Raw genomic sequence first — 18732 nt, forward strand, 5'->3', positions numbered from 1 at the left:
AACGTTTATTCCATTTAAGGAACCAAAATTTAAAAGCCCTGGGGCTAAATGAAAGAAGAATTTAATAAAGACCCAGGAATCGTGATTTCTGAAAATGGACAACTGTGCCCAGGTAACTCTCCTTTACCCAACTCCTGGTTCCTTTCCCTGGTTTGCACCACACTGGCCTTGCCTGGCTCAGTGGGAAAAGTGAACTCGACCTCCCAGACGAGGCTTCTTGCAGTGTCTGCAGCCAGGTCACCTGGGGAAATCTGCACCTTCAGGAAAGGTGCAGACCCAGACCAGACTTCCCTGCCCAGCTCTCCCGAAAGCTGCATGGGCGGCTCTGGCCGATATGCAAAAGTGCACTGGGTACACAGGACAGCTTTTCATATAATTCAAATACCCAGATACTTCAATAGAGCTTGTTCTCTTCTATCATTAGAATTTTTCCTGTAATTTCCTGACACCTCTGCCTTGCTGCTAGAATTTGGTCTGAATGCCCCTTCTGGACCTAGCCTGAGGTGGCAGGGCTAATGGACAGGTTCCCCTCAAGCTTCCGTGCCCCCATGCCATCACAGCCAGCTCTTGCATTAGAAGCCTCTGTGGGTAAGGCACCTCTGTGGCCTAGGTTGACCTAGGACTCCTGATTTCAGCTCAGGTCATGCTCTCACCAAGATGGAGCCCCTTGTTGGGCTCTGCGCTGTGCGTGCAGCCTGCTTGGGATTCTCTCTCTCCCTCTCCCTCTGCCTCTTCCCCACTTGCATGTGCATGCCCTCTCTCTCTCTCTCTCTCAGGAAGGAAGGAACCTGTGTGGGTGAGGCCTTTCCACTCCACCCTTAAAAATCTATCTAAGGTGGGCTGAATGTAGAGACTAAATAAGGTAAGGTTTGTAACAGCAATGAACATCTTGGTGCTGTAAAGCCATATACCCTGAAAAAGTAGGCGCTGGGCTCGTGGCCCTCATCTGGACCTAACAAAGGGCTTTATTTGTTGGAGAAATGAGGAGAGAAGGGTAAGACTGAGCTAAACTCCTACAAGGTTATCATCGGTTGGTGGTCTATCTCACCTGATCCTGGGAGCGCTCCCCGCCTCCACTGACTGTGGGGGGAGCTGCCGGATGGAGGGGGTGGATCCCAAGCCTGGCCTGTGGTTCCCCTGCCAGGGTTTGCTGTCCCAACTGACCTACATGTGTCTGCAGGGGACTCCCTGCTACTAGGAACCCAGATGGCCAGGTCACGGAAGAGGAGGTCAGCCACTGGGTCAGAGGAAAAAGGAGCCAGGAAACCCCTTTCTGCCACCCCTTGCCTCCGAGGGTTCCTGCATACCTACACTTGGTATTCACACTTGGTGGTCTGGCTGGCTCCCTTGCTGTTCGGTTTAAAACTTACCAGGCTCTCTTGCCACTGAAGCTATCTAAATATGGTCCCTCCTCTCTGAGTGCTCAGTCAGTCAGTCAACAAACAGCTGTTGAGCTGTGCAACCTCAGATAAAGGATCCAGAGTTTGGTAAGAACTCCCAGGATGGCCAGTTCTTGAAGGCAGCCTTGGGTATCTAGAAGGTGACACAAACATTCCTCACAGGGATCTTGTGAAAACCAGGTGGGGTTAATAAGGGAATGCCTGACCCTGCCACCACCCATCCACGGAGAGTTGCATCTGAGATTGAGAAAAATCCAGGACAGACTTTTCTGGAGTCCCCAGGGGACATGCTGGGGTCTCACCTCCTTCTGCTCCCACTCCTGTGTTTAAGATGGCAGCTGGGCGGGTCTGGATAGTCTGATCTCCAGCAAGAGCCCTGACCTCTAACCTCTATTTCTTAACTCCAAAGTGGGGGTGGGGAGGTGGTTGTGGAATTAAATGAGCTAAACCAGAGGGTGCTGACAAAGCCCTGGGTCCAGTGGAAGGCCTCGGTGGTACCAACGCCTTGGTCCAGCCTTCTCTTGCCTTCCCATTCCTTCCCTGCCTCCAGCTCTCTCCTCCTCCTTAGTCCCCCAGTTACCAGCGCCTTGGCAGAGAAAGAGGCGTGTTATTGGGGAGCACTGCCTCTTGCGAATCCGTGGACCATGTGAGGACACAAGGTTATGCTGGCTGACTGCAGACTACTCGAGTCCAGAAGGGTGTGTATGTGTGTGTGTGGGGGGGGTGCTGAGGTGCTGTTCAGCTCCTCCACCGAGAGCCACCCCCCCACCTCCGAACGCCGGGAGCGAACCAGGGACGCCCGTCACCCTGCGGGGGCGTTTACAACCGGCATTCCGAGCATTACCACCGGCGGGGCCCGCAGGCTCAGGGGCTCCGTCCTTGGCTACCGGGCGTCGCGCGCCTGGGCGAGGGCGTAACGGGGGGAGTACGAGCCCGGGCTCCCGCCTCGACGCACCAGGGGAGCCCAGAGCTGGCACTGCCGCCTCGCTCGACTCCAGGACCCAGGAAACTGTCACGGTTCTGAGGTTCCTCCGCGCGCTTCAGCCTCTGGCCTCGGAATGCTTCGTTCTCCCCGGGGTCCCCGGGAAGCCCGGCTTTGGGGCCCTTTTCCAAACCAACCGTCGCACACCGAGTCCAGGCACAGGGTGTGAAGGCGGGGGGTGGGTGGGGGCGCCCCGAGAAGGCCTCGCTGGGCCCGGCCGGACGGGGAAGGGAGGGGGCTTCCAGCCCGGCCCCGCCTGGCCGCCGGCCAAGTACGTGCTCAGACGCCCGACGGAAGGCCCGGGGCGCCCAGAGCTTCGCGCCGAGACCTCGGAGGCTGGGGCGCAGGCCCGGCCGCCGTCCGCACTGCGGAGCGCGCGTGGCCCCGCGCCGTCCAGTCCGGCTGCCTGTCCGCGCCCCGGAGCGCGCGGCCGCGGCCCGGGTTGTGGCCCCCGGGGGGCCCGAATGGGCGGCTGGCGCGCGCTCCAGGTCCTGCCTCGAGCCTCCAAGGCCCCGCAGCCCGGAGTTCCTCCCCACTGCCCGCAGCCTCCTGCTCGGCGACGGGGAGCTCGCCCTCCCGGACCCCATGCGGAGAGGGTTGTAAAGTTCCACCTTATTCTAAAAAAAAAAAAAAAAAAGGTCAGCTTTTTTTTTTTTTTTTTTTAATCTACATTATTCCAGCCTTCGGTAGAAAATGGGCTCGGATCTGTTGAAGTTTAGTTCAGCAAACCCTCTAAATCAAAGCGTTTCCATTCCCGACAACAATTTCCAGGCGTCTGCCTGAGTCTCAACCCAGACGCATTCCACCACGGTAATGATTCCGGGCTCAAACTCCCATTATTTTTGTGTGAGAATGACAATGTCGCACTCCCTTCCCCTGCTTTCACCCGCACTTGTCTAGAGTCTTCAGGTCTGGGAAAGGAGGAGGAGGGGCTCTGTTCTCGTTGCTATAGTCAGCCTCACTTTCCAGCTCCATTCCTAAGCTGGGACCACAGGCCAGTCCCTCGGGTCAGCTGTCTGTGCACAAGGGCCCACAAGGGACACCACCCTCTACCCCACTGCTGAGAGCGAAATCGGAATCCTGGCTCCTAAGAAGGAGCTTAACCAGCCACCGGATTGGCCTCGGAGCTTCTGTGGTTTTGACTCAGGCTTCCTGAGGCCCAACATACATCACCTGAAGGAGGAACTTGTCCTTCGTCCTGCCTGGCATGGCTACCATGCAGCTATGGCCAGGGAACAGCAGAGTTCTCCCACCCTGTGCCTCTGTGCTTGCAAAGCACCCCCTCTCCTGAAGGGAAGGCCACAGTGCAAAGAGGGCAGGCAGACCCTGGGCCCCAGCATTTCCCTGAGCCCTGCGTGTACCAGGCCTTCCTAGCCACCGGTGAACACATTAAGTTTTCGATTCTGAGTCCCACTTCCAAAGCCAGCCTTGCTCCCCTGCCCTCTTCCCTGTCTACCTGCCACTTCTTAGCTGTTAAAGGGAAGAAGACATTGGGGGCCCAGAAAATAACGGGTCTTCCAACTGCAGTGAGGCCCAGAGGTCCACACAGTGGGGCATTCTGCCATCTAAGCCACATCTGGCCCAGGCAACACCGTGAGCTCCCAGGAAGCAATGACTGGAACAAGAACCAGTTAGATTTCCACCTGCACTGCCTGGTTCCTCACACTTGATCCCAGGAAACTTGCACAGCTATGGAGTTGCTAAAGGCCCATTTTTCAGACAAGGAGCCCAAGGTCTAGTGGGGCCGCTTAACAGAGCAGAGCCTTGGAAGGGTTGTGAAAATTGCAGGCACTCCTAAACTTGCAGTCTGACCTCCCTGGGGAGTGTCCACCTTGGCTCGCATGGCCTGTTTCTGCCCCTAAGTGGAACTCTTCCGAGCTCCTCTATCTCTCCCCTGCCCCAGGTGGTCTCTGGATGAAAGGAGCCAAGGCCAACGGCCTCGGGCCCAGGGAGAGAACGGGCCCAGGGAGAGAACAGGCGCTGGCCGCGGGCACAGCAGCCACCGCCCCACCGGCGATCGCCCTTGCTGTGGGACCCTGGGAAAGGCCCGCCCCTCTCTGGCTGCAATTTTCTCAGGGACGAAGGGTTAATCGGCGGTGCCAGTGGCTCCTTTGGATTTTCCTGTTCATTTTCTAGCTTGGCCTCTAGATCCTTCTTCACCGGGGATTCCGCTTGCTCCGGGGGTATGGAACAGTGGTTTCACTCGGCAACTTTCCGTCCGCAGACGAGAGTCGGGGCAGATCCGGGAGTTGCCGCCACAGCCGCACAAGACTGCCTTGGCCCTAAACCTCCCTGATGCCGATGCCCGGATCCCCGCGGCTCCTCCAGGCCCGATTCCATTCCCCCCCCCCGCCCCCGCCCCCAGCGCAGACCCAGGCTCGAGAACAGAGGCTAAATCAATTACGGCGCGGCTTCCGCAGGCCGCCCTTCGGAGCTACCAGAGTGGTGAGCAAGTTATTTTGCATAATTGAGGTCTCTCTAAACCCGTCTTTCTCGGCCCAGGCACCCAGCTTCACAACTCTGTGACCCAGACGGACTTGAGGGGAGCCCGGCCACCTCCCAGAGCTCCAGACCCAGGGCCTCCACGTCCACCCTCCAGGCAGGCCCCCGGCTCCCTGCTTCGGCCCTGCAGGGGGGCCCGGGGGCACATCACCCTCTCCTTCCTTCGCCTATCAATCTAGACCGTAGATTCAGGGCCATTTGCAAAACCGTAGGACCAAACAACTCCCTCCGACTGCTCTGGGAGTTCCAAGTACAACAAAGCACAAGGGCCTGGTGCTCAGAGTCCTGGACCCCCAGCTAGCCCACCCCTGCAAAGGGCTCGGGGCCAAGTAATTCTGGGCCCAAATGGCTGGAGACTCACTTCCCAGAGTTAGAACACCCAGATCTAGTTTAAATATCTGCAGAAGCAGTACACCCACCACTTCCCAATTTTTAGCAAGCTTTCCTGGAAATGCTCCAAACAATAAATGGCTTACAATTAGTCCTCTTTCTCCAGGCCTCTCTTTCTAGCTAATTTCTGGCTTACTCGAAATCGCTGGTAACAAACTACCTAATATTCCGATCCTGGCTTCTCATGTGTTTCCCTCCATTGGGGAAGTCATACGAGCCAGGGTCCTGTCCTGTCTCCACACCTGCTGGTATTGTGCAGATTAAGAAAGGGCTCACTCGGAAAAAAATACATAAATTTTGAAAAGAAAGAAACGAAGAAAAACAACGGCTCACCACCACTCCTTCCCCGGGTGGGAAGGAGACCTGGCCCTCATAAAACGTATTTCTCTTTTAATTTTCAGTGAAATCTCAGCCATAGAGGAATCTATTTCTCCAGTGGAGAGGTCACCCTTGGGCAGACTGATAGCGACCACCCGCTAGACAGCTCCCAGTAAGGGCTGGAGTGGGGGCCCCTCGGTATACCGGGGTTGGGAAAGGAAAGGTGTGTCGACCGGTGCGGAGGCACAGGTCACTGGCTCCCGCACCAGGGAGGAAAGCCCTGGAGGCTTGGAGCCCCAGCTGGGAGGCAAGGGCTAAGCCGGGCTACTGCTTCCGTGGCCCCTGGATCCCCCGCCCACTGTCTGCAGGGTGCAGGGCTGCAGGTCACGATGGCCGACAGGCCCCCTGAGCTCCACTGGGGAGCTAGTGTGAAGTGTGGCTCCAGACCCAGAGCCAATTACATGGAACAGGCTTTGGGGCCACCAACACAGAGGTCAAGCTTACCGACTCCCGGTCGATCGCTTGGCCCGGCACTGCCTTAACGGAAGCACCCTGTGCCCACAGGACACCTGTCGCTGCACTGCAGCCACTCTCTGGTGTCCTGCCGCTGAGGTGGTCTCTACTCCCCCACTGGCTTCTGGGGCTCCACAGCCCTACCGGCTCCTCAGTCCTGCCCAACAGGTCCCCGTGCAGAGTGTCCCGGCCAAGTGTCAGGATCTCTCACGCCAGGCTGCAGGCAACCCTGGCTGAGGACAGAGCCACTGAAAGGTGATCGGTTCAGAAGCACCGGGACACCAGAAGGAATGCTGTGGTGACCAGGCCTCCATGGCCCTGCTTCTCAGAAGTGCCCAGCCTGGCAGCCATGGTCACCCGCAGGCCATGTGCTAGCAGGGAATGCTGGCCGTCACACCAGGAGTCTGCTGGACCCAAGGGTCCTGGTGACCCGTGTCCACCATGGCACCTGCCCCTCCGGGTTTATAATTCCAATCAGGAAAAGACTAAGCTCAGGCCTGCCTGCCATGTTCGTACTATTTGCCCCTCTCTCCTTTGGGGGGGGGTGGGGGTTCAGCTCACCTACTTTCGGTATCTCCTACCCTGCTCTGCCCAGCCCTCCCCCTACCCGCCCCCCCCAGGGGAGGTGAGCAAAGTAGATGCAGCTCCAGAGTCCCAAATCTAAGGCCCGGGCCTCAAACAAGTGCCCTGCTTACAGCCAGGGCCTTCCGGGCCTAGGCCTCTGGGTGCACTCTGCTCTCTCTCAGGCCACGATCAGCAAGTACGTCTTATCCCTGGTCGGGGTGCACACACTTCCCCTCCGCGGAACGAGAGCAAGTAATGAAAGAAGGACAAAATAAAAGGGAATTAAAGAAATGAAAGAAAAGACAAGAAGGCAGGCAGGAAAACCAGAATAGGCTAGCATGCTCACAGAACAATTCCTGGTTCACCTGGCCCACGCTTGGACCAGAAGATGGTCCGGTCCACCCGGCGACAAGACCTGTCTCCTCTCTCCAGCAGGAGCCGAGGCTCCCCGCGCGGCCTCCCCCAAACGCGCTGGCACTGGCCCTCCAAGCCAGCTCCAGATCCCCGCTTGGGCCGAGGCTGCCGGGCTCCCCCAGCCCTCTCGGCCGCCCACCTGCGGCCTCACCTTCGGGGAAGACGGCCCGCATCTTCAGGTAGCTGGTGGTGAGTCGGATGATAGACGCCTTGTCCAGCTGCGAGGTGATGGCCGACGGCAGCGGGAGCAGCTTGGCCAGCTCATAAAACTCGCCATTTTCCTTCTCCCTCCTGGTCTTGGCCGCATTCTTGGACTTCTCCTTCATCGCGCCTCGGCTCCGGGCATATTAGACCCAGCCGTGCTCCAGGCCCGCGGAGCCTCGCTCCGGCTGCAGCGGCGGGGATGGGGAAGGGGCCTCCGAGGTCCAGGTGAGTCTGGGGCACCGCCCGGGGCAGGTGCGCGCGGCCGGCCTGGGGCACCGAGTAGCCTCTCCACAGCCGCTGGGCCCCGGAGCTCCGCGCGACCCAGCGGCGCCGCTCCGCGCTCCGCCGCCCCGGGCGCAGCCTCCCCCGGGCTGGACTGTCCCGCGGTGCCCTGAGCCCGACTTCCCGCTCGTTTCTGCTCGCTCTTCCTTTCTCTCTCCTAGTCTCCCGCGCCTCGGCTTTCCTTGGGGGGTGGAGAGCGGCCAGCGAGGAGGCAGCGGTGCCGCTCAGTCCTTGGCCGAGTGTTCGTACCCGCTGCCGCGAGGCCCCTCCGGACTGGAGGGCGGCATGGGCGGCGGCGGCCGCGGAGCCATGGAGCAGGAGGGGAGCGAAGGGGAGCTGGGGCGGAGGCGGCTGGGGCCCTGCCCGGGCGCGCTCTCCTGCCCTCCCTGGCCGTTCCCTTTGCCTGGAGACGCGGCGCCCGGAGCCCGCGATGTGTCGCGAGCCGCAGCAGCTCCGCGGTCCACGTGCGACCGAGCCGCGTTTGTTTATGGCGGACCCGCCTTCGGGCGGAGCACTCGGCAGCCGCGGCCCTGGGAGGGGGGCGGGAGGGGGGAGGGACCGCGGCGGGGGCGGGGGCGGCGAATCTCGCCTCCCGACCCCGCCGCGGCCCCGGAGTCACAAGCGCGCCTCCGCGTCGCAGCCTCCAGGGACTCTCCCAGGAGAGGCCCGCGCGCTCCCGGCCTCGAGGAAGTTGCGGTGAGTGCACACGGCGCGCGGTGGGGACCGGCTCCTGCGAGCGGGTCGCGGGACCTGGGCGCTCGGACGCGCGGCGGGGAGGGGCGAGGGAGGGAGGGAAGTGGGGGAGTGATACCTAGACCACCCCCGTTGCTACCCGACCGGTCCTGGGCGCGCGTGGCCGAGGGGAGGCGGGTGGACCCGCTGGCCAGTGCCGTTCCGGGGTGGACCCAATTCTCCGAGCCCGCGCTGGTCCCGCGCCCTCACCTCCGCACTTTGCAGGGCCAAGGGCCAAAAGGGGGGGGAGCCCCGAAGGCAAGACCCCCCCCAATCTCAGGAAAGGGCGGGAGAGAGAGGCTTGAAAGTGACCTTTCTGCCCTTTCTCTCCCCGAAACACGAGAGCGAAAGAAGATCGGTGCTTTCCCCGGAGGGGCTGGAGGCCGCGGGGACGCGCGGGCCAGACGAAAGGAGGGGACCGGGAGCTGCGCCTAGCGGCCAGGCCTCGCCCAGGGTGGCGGCGGGAACAGGGCCCGACACTACCCATTCCCGCAGCCGGGCTCGGCGCAGCCGGAATTTCGGGGAATCGCGGCTGGGGCGGGTGCTTCAGGCCGGGGGGTCTGCGAGCGGGAGACCTCGAGCGAGCGTTGGCGGGGCCCAGGGTGGTGGGCCGGGGGGCAGCTGGAATAGGGAGGAACAGTAGGAGAGGCGGCCGTGGGGCGTCCTGGTGCTTTCCCTCAGGACCGCACTGGACCGCAAGAGCCCTCTTGCCCACCCCCACGCCACCCCCGCAGCTCCGCTCCTGCGACCCCGAAGGGCCCTCCTCCAATCCGGGTCGCGACGGGCGCACAGACGCGCACCGTTCTAGCAGTTTGAACGCCCAGGCTACCGTGCGGACGCGCGCGCTTGGAGGCGCCAGCTTCCCCCGCACGTGGGGTCAGAGGGCAGCTGCACTGGACGCAGGGCACCGGGTCTTGCGGGTCCTTGGGCCGCGTGCCGCAGACTGCACGGCTATGGGGCCCCTGATTTTGAGGTCGGGTCGGGGAGGAGACACGCCAGGGCCTCGGGGCTCCGCAGCTGGGATCTCCGTTTCTGGTGCCACCTCTCTCCCTCCAGGCCCTTGGAGGAGCCAGCTGCTCCACGCACCCACTGACCCGGGACCCGCCTCCTTCCCCCCGCGCCTGGGGGTGGGGGGCAGCGGGCAAACCACCACCAACTCTGCAGCGGGCGCCCCTGACCATCTCTAGGAGTCCCTTTGAAGGGCAGAGGAGCGACAACGTTGAAGGCGTCTTAGCTCCCTTGGTGGGCAAGACAGCGTGCGCACACTCCAGCTGTGCCCGCACCTGCCCCGCGTCCTGCCGGAGGGAGCCACAGGTGGCCTTGCCAGCGGGGCCGGCGCTCGGAAGCCACTGAGAAGCGCGAATTTCGGAGTTGGTGCCCCCCACCCCCGCAACGCGGAGCTCAGCACTTTCCCTTGGGGTTTTGGATCTAGGAGCAAATTCCGGTTTCCGGCAGTGCGTGCGGAGGAGTCCGGGCGGCCGCGAGCGGTGAGGTTACGCAGTACCCGAGCGCAGGGCGCCGGCCCGCTTCCCTGCCCTGGATCTCGCGCCTGACTGCGCAGTTGTCGTCTTGGGGCTTCCCGGAGAAGGGGCTCCGCGAGGTAGGGACTGCCGGTCGAACCCCGCCGCAGCCAGCGCAGGCCGCCTGTGAGTGCGCTGCGGCACCTCCCTGGCTCCGGGAGGATTTAACGCTTTCCTCACCCGCCCCCCCACCCCCCCGATTTCCGATCCTCAGTTACGGACCCGCGAGAATTACTTCGGGACTTGAAAGGGATTACTCAGATCGCCGAAACACCGCTAAGTGGAAGTGGGAGAACCCAACAAGTAACAAGAACAGAAACTTTCCTCAAACCAGATTTCCCGGGTTTTGCGGGAAAGTGTACTTGAGGTCTAGTTATCTTCACAGCGGCAGCCGCTGTTCTCGGATCCGCAGAACAGGTTCGAATCTCGGGCTTGAGCGGTAGCGTTACGGGGCGTTTGAAGTGCGGGTGTAGGACACTTCAGTCCCTAAAGCCTAACTCAGCAGACTCCCAGGCGGGCATCGTAATTCCCCCCAACACACATCCAGTCAAGATACACACACACACACACACGCGCGCGCGCGCATCCCCGTCACCGAAAGTGCCCAGGTGCTCGGAGGCAGACCTCGAAGTTTCCCAGGTGGGAAGAATAGTGGTGTCAGCGTGGAATAGTGAAGGAAGAACGTTCCCCACCACCCCGTGTGTGCCCTGTGGGATCTGTTCCAGAGTTCTTTTTGCTGGACAAAGCCTGGGACCCCTGTTACACTTAGGGCACCCACAGGCTCTGTGTACAAGTGGGAAAAACACTTAAGACGTGCTAGTTAGTGACCCACTGGTTGGGACACCTGTGGCATGCCCCTTGCTCCAGGGCTCCTGTGCCGGGAGTACCTCCTGGTCTATGCTTTGGGGCTGAATCCAGCTGCCTCGCCCAGAGTATGGAGTCCGGCCTGCAGGGGAGAAGTAATAGCTGCACGAAAGACCCTGAAGTCCAGGCATCATTCACAAACAGCAGTTCCCCTGCTGGCCTGGAAGGAGCCTGCAGAATGTAGAATGAAGAGAAGCTGGGGGCAGGAAGAGGACAGGTGGGAAGCCCCCCCCCCCACACGTTGAGGTCAGCAGGCTTCGGGATCAACGCCAGTTCGCCAGGCGCCCCCACTCCCAGTCCTGCTTCTCAGGCTTTGGCTCACGGAGGTGCACCAGCACGCCTTTACGCACCCCCCCACCTCTTAGAAAGTTTCCATTAGGAAACCGATCTGGAAGAAATTGAGGCCCCAAGGGGAAAGGGGCGGGCCCAGGCCGCCCCACATCTGCTTGGATTTTCCGCTTCAGATGCTCCGCAACTGTTTTTCCCCAGGCCGCGCCCCGCGCCTACCTGAGGCCCATCCCCCGCGGAAACTGACTTTCGAGTGAGATCAAGAGGGAAACTCGCAGATGTTCTACCGGGGATGGGGCTCCCGGAGAGGCTGCCGCGGTGGCAGAAGAGGATCAGAGACTTTGTCACTAAGGATGTGGGGGCGGGAGGAAAAGTCCTCCCGTCCCTAGCACTAGATTTGGGGGAGAGGGTAGCGACCCTCTGAAGTGGTGTCTGAGGAGGACTTCAAAACGAGACAATAGAAAATCCAGGACGACGGCCATTCCAATCCATTCGATTTCCAAGCAAGATACAGTTACTGCAGAAGGTCCCACGAGCATCTAGCATCGCGTCTAGGACTATCATGGCTGGGAGGCGTTTTTGGTCTGAGCTGTCGGAAAGAGTACTTCGATTTTTCGCTCCTTTCCTTGGGTAAGCCCCATGGAGACAGCATCAACTTTTCCTGGAGTCATTGCTACCCTCAGAAAGGATCAGCCGACAGTTACAATACCACTGCTCGTTGTTTAAAAGAAATTAGAGGTAGCCAGAGCAATTTCCTAGTGATTCCAGTCCTCCAGAGGTCTAGACAGTAACTGGTCCTGCCCACCTATTTCCAAGGAGAGGAGGAAGAAAAGTTTATCTCTTTGGGTTTTTTTTTTTAAATAAATTTCTTTCACTGGAAGTTACTCCGTTGGAGAAAGAGTTTGCTTTCAGCTGGGTGGGCAGTAACCTGGGCAGATTCGCCCTTGTGTATCGGGTCCAGGGACCCCCTTCCTGGCTGAGTATTTGGCCCTCCGTGTGGTGCCTCAGGCATAATTTTGGGGCCGGGGGCAAGAGAAGGAGGCACTCCAACGTGAGGCTGTGGGGGCTAATTTGCATCTTCTGGGCTCCTATCTGGGCCTGCTGTAAGTACTCTGTTCTCTGGGATTTTGAAAAGACCACAGCCCTTTTCTTCAGACTCAGTTATCTAGGACGACTTTGGGTTCTGAGACTGGAGTCTGGAGGCCTCAGGTGGAGGCAGTGCTTCCTGACCTAGGAAGGGAGTAGCTACTGTCTATTTATTTAGGGGAACCAAAAACAGTGCCACTGGTAATTAATTGTAGTGATTAGCAAAGTCCCTGAGCATGGGCCACAGGGAGCCAGGGAAGCTGCATCAGATTTGGATGGAAGAAGGCCACTCTTTTCTTCTACTTTTACCTGTGGGTGAGGGGGTAGCCCCTCCTTTGCACTTCTCTTCCCTGTCTCCCCAGCCGGGCCCCACTTTCTCTCCATTCTCTGAAAAGAGGTGGGGAGGACTTGGGCGTGCCCCTCCCAATGCACTCAGACTTCCAGTGTTCTCCAGGGAGGGGCTCAAGCAGGGCCCAGAGCTCTGGATCCGAGCTCAGGGACAGGAAGGGATCCTTGGGGGGGGGGGGGGGGGGAGGGAGGGAGGAGCTGAGAGACCTCCTCCTGGACCCAGCAGCCTGAAGCCTCTGCTGTTCTCTTTTCACAGTAAAAGATCACAAGATCACAGTTCTGGGAAGAGATTGCACGTCGTCTCCCCTGCAAAGCCATCGCTTTTCGCCTCCAGCTAGTTGGGGGTCGTGCCTGGAAACCTTTGAGCTGGAGGAGTCTTACTAGTCCGGCGTGCGCCCAAATTCCTCAATGGTTATACCAATTATATACTGCCTTGAAATCTGAAAATCAGTTCGTTCATTAACAACTGCGCTGAAACCGCCTTTCAAAAACAACCAAGATTTTCCCCTAAAAAAAAAAAAAAAAAACAAAAAACGAAAGAAATCTTATCCACCAGAGATAAATATTTCTGCACATCAAAGAGCACAAACCTGATGGGCTTAATTTTTTTTTTTTTTTTCCTAGCAGGTCTTTGATATAAGGCTGACTACAGACCAGGATTATTAAGTACTTTGAGGGCATAAACTCGTTTCATTTAATTAATATAACGGGGTTGTTTGCAAAGCAAAGCAAATATTGGGGAACCTTCCCCCTAATCGAAACAAATCTGTAAAGAGACGTATGCTAGTTTATTCGTGGTTCGGTAGAGAGAGTTAGAGAAAGGCCCGCGGGCCGGCGGGCGGGCGGGCTGGACTAGCCCCCTCCAGCCTGCCCTGGGCACGCGAGGCCGCCCCGGCCCGGGGTGTGAGTGTTTTACTGCTCTGCGAAGATTTTTTTTCTTTTCTTGCAGCGGCCGGCGTGGTAGGCGGGTTTCCCAAGAGGTGTGTGTCCAGGAAAACACTCTTCCCTCCACGGAGGAGAAAGAGGCGACGCCCACGGCAAAGAGCAGTCCGGCGTCGGGGTTCGGGACGCGCCAAAGCCGGACTTCAGATCTGAGCGGCCGCGGGCCCAAGCCGGCGTGGAGACGTCACCGCAACTGGCCAGGTAGGGAGGCGGTGGCAGGACCCCTCCTCTCCAACTGTCCCTACCCTGCACCGAAACACGGCTTTGGGAGCTGCGGGCCACACCCGGAGACACCGGCGGCCGGAGAGGGCCAAGAGTCAGGCTTCTCCGACGCTACAGGTCTTCTTAATTCTGCGGAAAGGACTTGGGACTCCTACTCACCGCGGTGGGTGCGGACTCAGGAAGAGTTAGTTGTAGACAGTTTGCGGCGGCGTCCCGCTTCTTTCGCGCGCAAAGTCTCCGGGCGGCCCCGCGTGGTTAGAAACGCGGCGTGCGCAGGTTGGCGGAAGGGGGCGCAAGGCGCACGGCCGCCGGAGGGGCTCGATCAGCGAGAAGAGTTGAAGGCTCAGCGAGCGCTGGCGGATCAGAGCGCACGGGGTGGTGGTGGGAGTCAGTACACTCAGGGATTGGGGGGGGGGGGTGCGGTGCGCACGGAGGGTGCGCACTGTACGCGGAGCGGGAGGTGCAAGAGCGCGCGGGGGCGCAGTGTACAAGCGGGTGGGCCTCGGTTCGCCCGGGGGCGGGGGGCGCGCGGCGCGCTGGGGCGCGTGCGGTTGTGTTGCTGGGAGGTGTGCGTGACGCTCCCGTGCCTGCTTGAGGCAGTCAAGACATCATCCCCGCCCTGGCACCGGCAGCGGGTGCACACCTCCACCCTACCCACTCGGGTTGCTCGGCCTCCGCTCTGTCCCTCCCTCCTCCCAGATTCTTTCCACGCGAGAAGTGAGGACCAGAGGGAGATGGGGCGCACGCGAGGCCTGCGGGAGAGGACAGACCCGGAGCCGTTGGGTGAGGGATGTCTGGTGGGAATTAAAGGCTGGTGCTTTCATCTGGGCCTCTCCAAAGCCCCGCAGACCGCTCCCAGCTCCCGCGCATTTAGTCCGGCTCCGGAGTCAAATTCTCTTGTCGGCGGCACAGCCTTGTTGGTGGGAGGCCCCCCCCCTCCCCGTGATCCGGGACTGGTGACCTCCACTGTCGCTTGCCCTCGTTTAACTGCCCCAAGACAGAATTCCTTTTAGATGCTAGCGAAGAATCTTCTGGAGGAGAAGGCACGCATTAAAACACGTTTTCATATAAAACTAATGACTAAAAATTAGCAATTTTTCTCAATCCAAGAATATTTTCCCTGGCAAAAGCATCGGTTAGCTGATAAACTAGTTACAAGGTAGATTCAAGTTGTGTGGCTGATGAATATTTTTAACCGCCAACTCCAGCACCGGCTTCGTTTTTTAGAGGGCAGAAACAAGCTAATCCTGGTTATTGCGCTAATGCTCTTTTCGCCAGGCGGATGTGGACAAAGACATGATTTAATCTTACTATGGAATACTCTGTGCCTCTCTCTCTCTCTTTCTCTCTCTCTCTCTCACACACACACACACACATGCACACACACACACACACACAGAAGATTTTGAACCAGGCGGGTGAGCCCTTGGGCACCTTCCGTGCTGGCCGTGCAGATTTGCACATTCAGGGGTCACTTCTCCTGGTTTCCTTCATTATGGGAGGGGTGGTCAGGGCGCCTGTGTGACTCAGTGGAATTGTGCAGGTGCTACTCTGCTCCCAAGGTCAAGGCCAATTAAACCGGTTAATCACGGTGGTGTGAGAGACCTAGTTTCAACTTTGCTTTAATTTTATCTATTTTTTTTTTTTTTAATGTAAGCTCTTTGCCCAAGGTGGGGCTTGAACTCAGGACACCAAGATCAAAAGTTCGGTGCTCTACCAACTCAGCCAGGCGGGTGTCCACTCAGTCTTCCTGTTAATTTTGGAGAAGCACTACCAATCACCCGCCCCTGCCCCGGGAGTGGGGGTGGGGACGAGAGAGGTGGATACTTGGAAGAGTTTGTTGAGAAATCTAACTTTTGAATAAGTGCAAGCAAGTACGGGGTAAGGAAGGGCCCAGAGGCGAATGGCAACGGCAGGGTTGGATCATGGTAGTCGATGACTCGCTTAGCAAGGCCACAGGCACCGTTTTCCACTTGTTTGGGAAGTGTCAGCACTGCAGGGGCACAAGTGACGGCCCCAAACCCCCTTTAAGCACTTTAAACAAGGGAGTGGACACTGCAAAGCTCATATGCGACTGGGTTTTACTTCCTGGGTAGTTGGGAGGCCAGGGAGGGAAAAGATCCACGCCATTATTAACCATGCACAAATAATCTTCGTGTTTATTGAAGCCTACTTAAGATAACTGACCAGAAAACACCTCTCTGTTTCAGCAACATCAAGGGTGCTCCACTGAAAGCTAATGAGTTTGTATTTCTGTTTAGCCTGATGTCTACACCACGGTTTTGGAGAAGCTGTCAACTCTGACAAACGAAGGAGCTGAAGGAAGCCAGGGGAGCCGCACCTGCCAACACCGCTGAAGCCCCAGGGCCGACCCCTCCCTGTCTGTTCTTTAAGGGTGCTTGGACTTTACTTGATCCTTTGAGGTCCAGCAGTTGGACTTTCTGAGCGTAAGTTCCCGAAATGGAAATTCGCACTCACTATCTTGCACAAATATTTTAATTTCTGAATGGCCTGGACTGAGCCAGGGGGCAAGGGTCCTTTGTGCCACAGCCATTGCGAATCCTGAAAAAGCTGCAACCCTTCAGCTGAGAGTGGAAAGACAATGCTTTAGACACCCAGAGAAAATTCCCAGCTAGAAAGAAAGAGAGGAAAAAGCTCCAAGTGTAGTTAGAAAACTCACATTTGTACAAAAATCCTTTGAGCCTTATTTGACAGTGAATGTCTTTTTCCAGTTTTGTTTGTTCTTGAATCTCTCAGCAACCTTTTGCTTGCATGACTCTTGAGATTCGTTCCCAGCAAAGGTGACTGATGGATCTTTTAGGAATTCATGCTTTCAAGTTGATTTTCCGTGTTGGTCATTGAAGCTGCTTCACTTTAGATACTTTATGGGATGTTCATGAAGGGAACTGGGGGGTGAGATTTCTCAGAGTGTCTCTAAAGACATTATTCATAATTAAAACAAATGATGCATGGAAATCACCAGAAAAATTATGGCAAGTAATGTTCAAACATGTTTTCAGGCCATGTGGAATAAATAAAATCATTAAGGGCTGGCTGGGTAATGTGACCTCCCAGCTTTATTCTGTGCCCGGATGACCTGATAGAGATTCGTAGATGTGACAGAAGCATCTGGGATGGGAGCCAAAGAACATCAGTGCTTTCTCCAGGTATTTTGTGTATTGATAACGAAAGTTAGAATTCCATTTCTTCCAAGACCCTGTGCACAGTACAATCCTAGAGGTGGGTAAGATAGCACGAAAAGGAAAATCTTAAATCTTATCTTCAATCTTAAAATAATCTTAAATAATCTTAGATTGTTTTTTAGGGGAAATAAAGACTGGAAAGCCCATGTGATAGAGTCTGAAAGACAGAATGAACCTATTAGAACTTAGACCCACCTGGTTATAGATCAGTTGGTGTTCAACAGGTTTTTCGGCCCCTCAGCGGTGAATTTCCCAAAACAGACCATCTTGTTCTGAAACTTAGCTGTGCCGGGAAAAGCAGTAGACGGAGGTCCCAAGGTTTTGGAATTACAAACCTCTTAAGGTGGTAGTTATGTGGGTACAGCCACTTCCTGATAGCAAAGTAGAGCAGGGCCTGTGAAGGCTGTTGAGTGGCCTGCACTGGGTTTAAAAAAATTTTTTTAAACCTTTTGATTTATTTTTGAGAGACAGAGACAGAGCGTGAGCAGGGGAGGAGCAGAGAGGGAGACACAGAATAAGAAGGAGGCTTCAGGCTCAGAGCTGTCAGCGCAGAGCCTGACATGGGGCTCGAAGCGTGAGATCACGACCTGAGTGAGCTGAAGTCGGATAGTCAACTGACTCAGCTGCCCAGGCGCCCCTGGCCTGCACCAGTTTAATGCAGCTTCCAAAAGTATTGGGTTTACAGTCTAACTTACTTGGAGCATTGGTGGACCGGGCCGGTATATGTCCATTTCTAATGTTCCTATGGAGAATCAGCATTTAATAAGACAGTTAACTTAAATTGGTTAACTTAAATTGCATTAAATAATGCAAACCAAAGAAGCAGTTGCCCTTCCTAAGAAATGGTCCCATTTACATACTTGAAAGAATAGATACAATTTCCAGAGCCATTGTGGTTGCCCAGATGCACTGTAGTGTGACTTACTCAGATCATTATATATATACATATATACATACATATATATACATATATATCTTACTTACATATGCATATATATACATATATATGCGTGTGTGTGTATATATATATACACACATGCATATATATGTATATACATATACATATATATCTGTATATGTATATATATACAGATATATCTATATCTATATCTATATACATATATATATACAGATATAGATACATATGTATCTATATCTATATATATGTATAGATATAGATACATATGTATCTATATCTATATATATATTTTTTAAGCTCTACACCCAACCTGGGGCTTGAACTAACAACCCCGAGATCAAGAGTTGCATGCTCTACCGACTGAGCCATCCAGGCACCGTCTTAGGTCATTTTAGATTCTTCACAGTCAACTAAGTCATGGGCCCATGTGGTGACTCAGTGTGAGGGTGGCTGGAACACAGGGATCAAGGGCAGTGTGTTCCCAGGCACTCATTATTCATTGCAGTCTAGAGCTGGACTGACTTAGAAGCAGCTTGTACTTTACCCAACAAAAGGAATGCAGTTCTTTGAATTGGGGAGTCCTCACGCACTCCTCCTTGCACACAAGCTGTTACTCATTCAGGAAACATCCATCCGGTGGCCCAGAGTGCCAGGCACCTAGCCAGACATTTGCATGATAAAAGTGAGTTCCTGCCTTTGAGGCCATTCTCAGTCCTGATAATGCTTTGATTGAGAATCTGACCTGCTAATGTGTGCCTTAGAAATGTCCCTGGGTTTTGAGCCATTGATTCCATCTCTGATTATTTGTGCTATGGAAAGCATTTCCAAAATGAAAAAGGCCTTTTCTCATGAGTATTTGTGTAATGGTTAAGGGTGCAGGCGTGGTGTCACGTGTGGATTTGACTCCTCTTTACCCCCCTCAGTTTTGTTATCTGTACAATGGGGATAATAGCTACCTCATAAGGAGATTATGAGTTTTGACTAAAAAAATGAATGACATGTATAGTGAGTGTAAAGGGCCTAGCGCATTACCTGGGTG

The 18732-nt window shown here is 56.3% G+C and overlaps 2 protein-coding genes across 9 annotated transcripts in view; one reads left to right on the plus strand and one right to left on the minus strand.

Moving 5' to 3' along the window:
• The window catches only part of SIM2 (SIM bHLH transcription factor 2), a 53798-nt gene extending 46358 nt beyond the window's left edge, over window positions 1-7440 (minus strand). The window contains exon 1 of the mRNA XM_053220575.1: window positions 7235-7440. Coding sequence (XP_053076550.1) covers window positions 7235-7409 — 175 coding nt within the window. The 5' untranslated portion in view covers window positions 7410-7440. The remainder of the gene's footprint in view (window positions 1-7234) is intronic.
• A 414-nt stretch (window positions 7441-7854) lies between these two features.
• Window positions 7855-16169, plus strand: LOC128315112 (homeobox protein Hox-B3-like). Of its 8 annotated transcripts, none has more exons than XM_053220568.1 (4): window positions 7855-8265; window positions 9734-10238; window positions 13357-13734; window positions 15833-16169. In XM_053220568.1, exons 1-3 carry the CDS (start codon window positions 7855-7857, stop codon window positions 13500-13502), a joined length of 1062 nt encoding a protein of 353 aa, XP_053076543.1. In that variant the 3' UTR covers window positions 13503-13734; window positions 15833-16169. The 8 variants fall into 8 exon arrangements, 6 of the variants coding, with proteins under 6 accessions (XP_053076543.1, XP_053076544.1, XP_053076548.1 ...); XM_053220569.1 differs by having other exon boundaries at window positions 13357-13688; XM_053220573.1 differs by having other exon boundaries at window positions 9734-9901.
• The last annotated feature ends 2563 nt before the right edge of the window (window positions 16170-18732 follow it).

This window comes from Acinonyx jubatus, chromosome C2 (assembly GCF_027475565.1).
Source record: "Acinonyx jubatus isolate Ajub_Pintada_27869175 chromosome C2, VMU_Ajub_asm_v1.0, whole genome shotgun sequence".
Lineage (NCBI taxonomy): Eukaryota > Metazoa > Chordata > Mammalia > Carnivora > Felidae > Acinonyx > Acinonyx jubatus.